Raw genomic sequence first — 10,000 nt, 5'->3', positions numbered from 1 at the left:
AAACTAATAGGAAACAGCGATCAAATTATATTTATAAATGGGTAAAAGCTAAGGTCTGTATATGTATATATATATATATATATATATATATATATATATATATATATATATATATATATATATATATATATGCATATATATATTTTTATATGTAAATATTTATAAATATATGTATATATATATTTATATATACATATATGTATGAATATGTATAAGAGTTTACATATATGTATATATATAATATACATATACACATCTATATAAATATATATATATATATATATATATATATATATATATATATATATATATGTATATTTATCTCTATATATATGTGTATACACACACACACACACACACACACACATATATATATATATATATATATATATATATATATATATATATATATATATATATATATATATGTCTCAAATACCTCCTAATATTTAATTCGCTCTGCTTATTAATGAGGATGACAAATCTTTTCTAACAGCCTTAAATACTCTGGTGCCATCTATCGAATTTCTATTAGAGATACAAGTGAACAAGAAGCTGCCCTTTTAGTGTTCAGACAAGGAAGGTATTCTAAATTTTTGATGTATAGAAAACTTACGAATGTTAAGTCGTATATACAATATTATTCTGATCGTCACCCGTCAACCAAAATGATTGTTTTCGCATCCATGTTTTTATAAGCACTGACCTGCAAGTGAGCTTAGGAAAGATCACGAAATATCAACAATTTTAAGTGTCTATCCCACTTCATATATTGTCAAGAAATGATTTTTTTTTTTTTTTGAAATTCTTTCCAACAATGATTTTGATGTGAATAACCGTCCCAATGTGCTTACTTTTCTATTTTTTTTGTGGCTCTACATGGAATATTTAAATAATTTGGAATTAGTGCAGTTTTTAAAAACAACATACTTTAGAACATATTGATAACAAATTCCCAAAATCATAATGAACAAATTCAATTATGAAATTACTTTCAATCAATATGATTAAAATTTGGTTAAAGATTAAAAACACCATTTCAGACGGGATTTGGCATCGATTTTGGGAGATCTCTTCAAGTCTATTTGTCGGACACTTATGTCAATAGTGACAGCCATAATTTACGGTGTTATAAGAGTTAGTCATACTTATATATATATATATATATATATATATATATATACACACACACACACACACATATATATATATATATATATATATATATATATATATATATATATATATACATATATATGTATACATATATACATACTTACATATTATATATATATATATATATATATATATATATATATATATATATATATATACATATATATATGTATATATATATATATATATATATATATATATATATATATATATATATATTCATATACTTTATGAGTTTACTATTATGATTTCAAGTTGTAGCTAATAAGAACCTTTATACCTGAGCAAAGGTTCGGATAAGGTAATTTATCCTATCCCTTAATTAGTTCCCGGGTTCCCTCCACCAAAAAGCTCCCCCTATTCCCCTCGCACATCCATCCTTCCCCTACCATCCCCCCTAATCACTCCCTGCTCTTCCTCCTCCAATTCTAAAACCTCATCTCCCTCTTTTTCTCTCTTCTGAATTACACAAAACACTAACAAATATAAATATATACATTGTACAAGATTATTGTATATCGCATGTTTTAGCCACATTATGACTGAAATGTGTATATCAATGGGTTGTGGTGACCTTGAGGTAGCGTCCTTGCCTGGTGATTGCCGGACTAGGATTCGAATTCCGCTCAGACTCGTTAGTTCCTTTGGTCACTGCAACCTCACCATCCATGTGAGCTAAGGATGGGAGGTTTGAGGGACCCTATCTGCTGAGTCATCAGCAGCCATTGCCTGGCTCTCCTTGGTCCTAGCTTGGGTGGAGAGGGGTCTTGGGCGCTGATCATATGTATATATGGTCAGTCTCTAGGGCATTGTCCTGCTTGATAGGGAAATGATACTTTCCCATGCCTCTGCCATTCGTGAGTTGCCTTTAAACCTTTAAAATACTTTGTGACATGTCCAGTATCCGTTTCCAATATAATCTTGTTACATACACAAGAGCTACCATCTTCTATTATTCCTGGCCAGTTACATCTTCAGCACTCGCTGCCTCACCAATAAATTTCACATTAAGAGTTTGGTCCGACCCTCAAAACGATTAAATCAAATACGTTTGGCAATAAAGAGTTTGCCCCCTTATTTGTCACCATGTTTGCCTTTCATGCCTTCAATAATTTCCAGTTTTTTCCTCTCCTCAATTACTTTGCTATTTTTTTTCTTTTTTTGAAATAATAGTAGAATGAATTGGCACAAAACTCTTAACATATTCATTTTTTCTTCTTCTTCTTCTTATTATTATTATTACTAGCCAAGCTAATCATAAGAATTCCCAATGATGTTGGACTTCATGTTATATGATCGCACAACGTCTACAATCTTTTCACCTTGTTCCATTCTCTATTGTCTTCTGTTTCTTAGCAGCACCAGCGAGATCAACACAACTATTATGGTTAATGTGCAACATCTCGTTTTTCACAAAGTGCAATAATTATACAAAAAGGAGAAACACAGAGTTGAGAGTGCCTTCATGTGACTGAGAATGATGTAAATAAAGTGTGATAACATTTACCACACCGACAAGCACCAGAGATATGAAGTAACTTATCCTTCAGACGGGAGGTATAAATCATTTCATACCTACATTCGCATCTCTGGAAGTCCCTAGGTCCTGCGTTCTTAAGTAGATGGTTTATATTAGAAATTTTAGCTTGACCATCAGCAGATGTGAATAGAGGTTAACGTGAACAATTACCCAAATAGGTAACGATTTTGATTGGGTTTGTGTGAAGTCACTTAGGACTTAGGACAAGGCTGGAAGACTACACCTAAATTGCATTTTGACGATATTAAGTGGTCCTACGATAATATCATAAGTATTTTAAATTTCGCGGAGCCTTTGTAGGGTGACGGCCAGATCCCGTAGAAAACGGGAATATTCTGAACTGTGGCCGTCGTTCTAAAAACGATTTTGGCGGGAGAAGCTAACTTAAAAAACCCACCTAACCTATGCTAAAAGTCGTATCCTTACCCAGGGGGGCTGCGCCCCCCCCCCCAGACCCCCCCCCTTACACAACATATTTAAGATCCGTAGACCATTTCCAAACGTTTTTATTCTATACAAGATAACAGTCTGAGCGATAATAAGCAAATTAGGACGCTTGGCCGTAGCGCTACAAACTACCCAATTTCGCAATATGAAGGATTACTACTATTGAATATAAAACATTGTATTTTGTTTTTTATATAATGACCATATGATTAACAGGCAGCAAGGGTAACTTGCAAAGTCCAGTATTTTGGTCAAGGCCACTAATTACGTTGCTGTTAGTAGTAGGAGCCAAAATACTTGACTACGAAACCGCCAAGGATGACTCACTACCTTGGCTCATTTTAGGTACAAGAAGAAAAATGATCAATTACTCTCCTGTTTGAGGAACTACTCATAAATTCAACATCAAAATACCTATATATTATGCCTATATATATATATATATATATATATATATATATATATATATATATGCAGTATATATATGTATATATATGTTTATATATATGTATGTATGTATGTATGTATGTATGTATATATATATACATATATATATATATATATATATATATATATATATATACATATATATATATATATATATATATATATATATATATATATATATATATATATATATATATATATATATATAGTGTATATATAAAGTGTATGTGTGTGAGTGTTTGTGTGTGTGCACCTATATTTGAGAAAATCAATACAATCGCACAAAAAGACATATACTAGCAAATAAAAATAATTTTGAACCTAATTCTAAACTTACCTGGGTCATTATAAGGCACCAAGATATAGACACTAGCAGAAGAGCTTTCGACAATTTGATGGACTTGATTCTTAACAGCGTCGATCTCATTTCCCATGGAGCCAGTGGTGTCCATCACGATCGACAGAGCTGATCCGTGGTAGAGGTCGAATAATTTCCGATACTGGTCGACGTCGACGGCGTCCAGAATGACGTTTAAGTAGTGATCAGTTGCCTGTAATTACGGCAAGATAATGAGTAATTGCAGGTCTGTTTTAAAATTTCTTGTATTGTTTCATTGTGGGGAGAAAATGTTCAAGTCAGGGAATGCAAATTCTTTGTGATCTCTAATATTTAGCATTGCTTTAATGTCGGGTTGTAGCTTAGCTAGTGTTAATAATAATAATAATAATAATAATAATAATAATAATAATAATAATAATAATAATAATAATAATAATAATAATAATAATAATAATGATATCAATTAAAAAAAATAATAATAGTAATAATAATAATAATAATAATAATAATAATAATAATAATAATAATAATAATAATGATAATAAAAAAGAATATCAATTAGAAAAATAATAATAATAATAAAAATAAAAATGAAATTAAAATAATAGATATAAGAATTAAAAGAAAATAATAATAATAATAATAATAATAATAATAATAATAATAATAATAATAATAATAATAATAATAATGATAATAATAATAATAATAATAATAATAATAATAATAATAATAATAGTGATAATAATAATAATAACAAAAGTGATAATAATAATAATAATAATAATAATAATAATAATAATAATAATAATAATAATAATATGGAATGCAAATTATTGCTAATATAGCTCATTATATACTTCTTGGTTTGTAAACTATTGCCCTTTGTGTTTTCAGGAAAGCGAAGGGTATCCTGATAAGTGCTCAAGTTGAATCTTCGCACAACTAATTAATATTCTCTTTAAAACATAAACATTATAAATCCATTATTCCGTAAATTTCCATTAAGAATAAAGCTCTTAAATGATTTAACTAGTTGAATTTAATACCTTTTAGTAAATAATGTTGAATAAGAAACTCAACGACGCTTTATAAATAGGGTTTGAAGAGAAAAAAAAAGGACACTAGTGGGTAGAGAAAAGAGAAATAAGTAAAATATGTCAAGTAATTAAAAGTTCAAACATTTGCCCTCTTTCATCTTTGAAGTAATCATGGACGTAATAATCTTTATTTTCTATTACCAGGAACTATTTACCTTTACCTTTGTTTTAATGAAGAAAAAGGTAATTATGAAATATGATGAATGATTTACGTAAAATGTAAAATTACTACCTTTATGATTTCCCCCCCCCGCCCCCCCCAAAAAAAGATAAGTAATAAGCCTAAAATGCAAGAAAATCAACCATATTTAAAATTAAGTGAAAGATAGATTACTTTTTAGTATTAAGCCCATGGTACCAAATTTTATAAATCTTATGATCCTTGCAGAAAAGAACAGGAAAAAATATTATGACAAAGGAATTAGCTCAAGTTTACTCGATTTTAGAAATTACTTTATCGTCTTATTAAGGAGATAAAATCATTGGAATTAAAACAGAAAAAAATAATAAAATTTTGAAATTATGGAAGGACTAGAAGTTCACCTGACCTTAACAGCTAATTCTGCAGCTTCGTCGTGGAGATAATAGTGAGGAGAGAAACAGGGTGAAGCTGTATCTTTGTTGATGCCTCCAATTGGAGATTCATCAGCTGTGTTATCCAGGACTCCTCCGTGACTGCATTTTCCTCCTGGAAGAAAGAATTGGCGAAATTATTAAAATAAAGATTGATCTCGTGGAAGTGCATATTTCTGTTTGCAAACGTTGTATATAGATATATTAGCATTAGGGGATATATATATATATATATATATATATATATATATATATATATATATATATTTATGTATATATATTATATTTATGTATATATATATATATACATACATATATATATATATATATATATATATATATATATATATATATATATATATATATACTAATTTACACGACGCGTCAATATTACTTGTTAAATGTTTATATAGCTATACTCACACGCACACACATCCCCTCTTACCAGGGTAAGACTACTCCCTCTACCTCCTACCCGAAAGACGGGAAAGACCGAGTAGTTATACGTCCGGCATTGCCACTGAGTATCACGTGAACGATCTATATATATATATATATATATATATATATATATATATATATATATATATATATATATATACAACTTATATATATACACATATATATATATATATATATATATATATATATATATATATATACATTTATATATCTATTTATATATGCCGTGTATATATATATATATATATATATATATATATATATATATATATATATATATATACTGTATATCTATAGCTAAACACTTGCTCTTTATCACACACCCACACCTGCACACACGCACACACACACACACACACACATATATATATGTATATATATATATATATATATATATATATATATATATATGTATATATATATATATATATATATATATATATATATATATATATAAAACAATAAACATGTACTATACATTATGTATTAACGCTATATATAGACCCATAATAATTAAATCTCGCATAGTTATATACACTATATATCAACGTAATATATAAATCATAAAGAACGATATCTCGCTTGCCTATTAACTAAATTCACGTATAAATCTTCATCTCTTATGTTAATATCTGCTTACTTCAAAGATAGTAAAAATATGAAAATTATATTATGCACTCCCCGAATATTACAGGATTGACGTAAATTACGTTTGACATTTCAAAGTGAGGTGTAGAGAATAAATTGTAAATCTGATAAAGATTTATCAACCACAGAAGATTTGAGAAGTGAATATTTTTTGCTCTTAAAGGCATCTTCCTAATTAACTAGTTCACGTAGTTATATTTTGTATGCCAGTCAGTCATATACATTAAGCATAAAGTCCTATGAAATTGGTGTTCAATCTTGATATTAAAAAAAAATGTCAATTGTGCTTTACTGTTAATATTTCATTTTATTTCGTTATAGTCCATATTTATTTGAAAAAGAAAATGTAACATTCCATTATCATTTGTTGTTTTATTCCATTTTATATTGATTTAGAAGGATTACAGATAGATCTGATGCTGTTTAATGCTGTAACTTATAAAATATAATCAATGGCATAGGAAAGTTTGAGAAAAAATTTTCACCATCATTTGAATCATTTGCTTATGTTTGTATATAAAACCAATCTATGAACGGGCATAAGAAAAGATTTAGCAGCTAGAGTGGAAATGAATATGTTGAGGTGGTATGGCCATGTAGAGGGAAAGGAGAGTGGTTGTCTGCTGAAGAAAGTGATGAAAGCAAGAATTGATGGGAGAAGTGCAAGAGGAAGGCCAAGGTTTGGGTGGATAGTTAGAGTGAAGAAAGCTCTGGGTAATAGGAGGATAGACGTGAGAGAGGCAAGGGAACATGCTAGGAATAGGAATAAATGACCAGCAATTGTGACGTAGTTCCCGTAGGCCCTGCTGTTTCCACCTTGGTGACCGCTGAGGATACTGCAGTAGGGGATTCAGCATATGAAACTTCATTTGTGGTGGATAACGGGGGAGAGTGAGCTTTGGCATCCTAGCAGTACCAACCAAACTCTCCTGAATCCCTCGTCGGGCTGGGAGGAGCAAAGAGAAGAAAAGTACCATTTTGTTCCTTTTTTTTTATGTCGGCTACCCCATAAAATTTGGGGAAGTGCCTTGGTAAATAGATAGATCGATGAACATGACAAAACAATAGTTTGGTGATGCAGTTAATCATGAAATGAAAAGATTAGTAGTGAGAGAAAAGAACAAATTAGCTAATTAGAACAACGGATATAAATGATAAAAGTATAGATTAAGAAATTATGCCCAAATTAGTCGCTTGAAATTTCCTATATGTTTTTGGGATCCTTTAATTTCAGACTGATAATTTTATGTTTCTTCCTTTATTCCTGCAGTGACCAAACTAGATTTATACTTTTGATGAATCTTGGTCTCTTTTCACTGTAAAGATCTCAATTCTTACAGGTGTATTTAATCAACTTTACCCGTAGCTGGCTTCGGCACCAGGTAATCGACAGCTAGCGCATCTTCATATGAATAGTAACCGGTGGTGAGGCCTGCTCCTAAAATAACATTGTCTCTGCAGTCTCCCTGCAAATTAAATTTCAATTGAAAGTCTAATTGTTAAAATAATTATAGTTATAACGAAAAAATAACAATACAAAACTTACAAACCAGATATAAAAATTTCAACAAAGACAGTAAAAGAAATATATGTACTGAATAATACTTCAACTATTGAGGCTTCTAGCATATGACAAAGCCTATTGATGCTTTATGATATAAATTTTTTTATATCACTATGAACTAATGTCCGTGTTCAGAGCACAAGAAACATATATTGTGGTATAATTGATAGATCTATAAAGAGCCTCATTAGATAAGGTTTCAAAAGTCTAAAATTGCCGCCAGATCTTTGCTAAAACGGCATATATAATGTTTACAACGGTTAAATAAGTTTAAAATTACTGCCAGATTTCAAATATAAAATAGTTTCAGAGCTTACATGGGCATCAGGGCAAGGTGTACAGACGTCCTCACCAGGTTCAGCAGGATCATCAAATCCAGGGAATCCGGGCAGTCCTAGATCGGCAAGGATGTCGACATTTCCTTGTTCTACCCAAGTGGAATGGGCATAGAATTTCTGGAGTGAGTGGAGGGTAACACCCAAAAGAGAGCGTGCTGCTGGGAAGGCCTCGTCAAGCAAAATTGATGTTAAAATCTGTGGAAATGAAGTAATAATCATTCAGGTATGTGATTGTTTGTTTACATATGCACATAATCATAGGCTACAAAACTATACCCTAGCATTCAAAGAACATATACTTAGCCTCTCGTAATTCCCATGCACATCCGTATGTATAGATATGCATGCAAACGATTACACTCTTCAACACTTCCATTTTCATTTAAGCTTGGTTCATCTAAAATTTAACAAAAGATCCTTCATGTCATTGTAAGCTCAGTAACAGCAGCCAACACTTTTCAAAGGCGTCTAGTTACGCATGGAATATTTTCTAACTTATTACTGCTAAAATTAGATAATAATAATGATAACAATAATAATGATAACAACAATAATAAAAATGGTAATAAAGATAAAAAGTTCAGATAATCAATTATTATAATCACATCATTTTTTTACTTCAGAAATTTGAGTCAGCTATAATAAACTATACATTTCAATGGTCATCAGTTATGCTTAGAATAGTTTTACTACTACTACTACTACTACTACTACTACTACTACTACTACTACTACTACTACTACTACTAATAATAATAATAATAATAATAATAATGATAATAATAGTATTAAAAGTAACACATTCATAGGTATAGAATCATTAAACTTGGAATCGTTTTCTGAATTATGGGTTAAAGTTATTAAATAATATAAAAAGCACACTGCAATAATAGGAATAAGAATTATAGTCTTATATGAAGTATATTTTGTTTGTATATTAACGAATCTTAATAAGATATTCAATGAAACCCTATTATTACTATCACAATGAATACAGAGCTGTTTTCTTCTAGTAAATATCTACGCTATAAATGAAGGTGTTTTGAGCACCAAGCATAATATTTAATAAATCTTACATTTCTTTGGGGAGATTATTAAAAACATTCATACATCTTACCTGTGGATATCGGTCTGACATCGAGTACGAGTATTCGTCGAATATTTCAGCATCTGCTTGAATGTTGGGGTCATATCTGAAAAATAAATTGTCATATGGGGCAATATTATCTATAACTATATCTATAAACACAGCCAAACACACACACATATATATGTGTGTATATAAGTAAATCTATATATATACATTCACACCCACACACACACACACACATATATATATATATATATATACATATATATATATAT

At 29.6% G+C, this 10,000-nt stretch overlaps 1 protein-coding gene across 1 annotated transcript in view; it reads right to left on the bottom strand.

The window, feature by feature from the left end:
• The window catches only part of LOC137648366 (von Willebrand factor A domain-containing protein 7-like), a 61,956-nt gene that overhangs the window by 43,164 nt on the left and 8,792 nt on the right, over positions 1 to 10,000 (bottom strand). The window contains exons 3-7 of the mRNA XM_068381296.1: positions 9,753 to 9,828; positions 8,615 to 8,830; positions 8,094 to 8,199; positions 5,599 to 5,738; positions 3,948 to 4,161 (exon numbers count right to left, since the gene is read on the bottom strand). Coding sequence (XP_068237397.1) covers positions 3,948 to 4,161; positions 5,599 to 5,738; positions 8,094 to 8,199; positions 8,615 to 8,830; positions 9,753 to 9,828 — 752 coding nt within the window. The remainder of the gene's footprint in view (positions 1 to 3,947; positions 4,162 to 5,598; positions 5,739 to 8,093; positions 8,200 to 8,614; positions 8,831 to 9,752; positions 9,829 to 10,000) is intronic.

Source organism: Palaemon carinicauda, chromosome 1 (genome assembly GCF_036898095.1).
Source record: "Palaemon carinicauda isolate YSFRI2023 chromosome 1, ASM3689809v2, whole genome shotgun sequence".
Lineage (NCBI taxonomy): Eukaryota > Metazoa > Arthropoda > Malacostraca > Decapoda > Palaemonidae > Palaemon > Palaemon carinicauda.
Note: the sequence above shows the minus strand (reverse complement) of the source record. Positions and strands in the feature narration are given on the sequence as shown.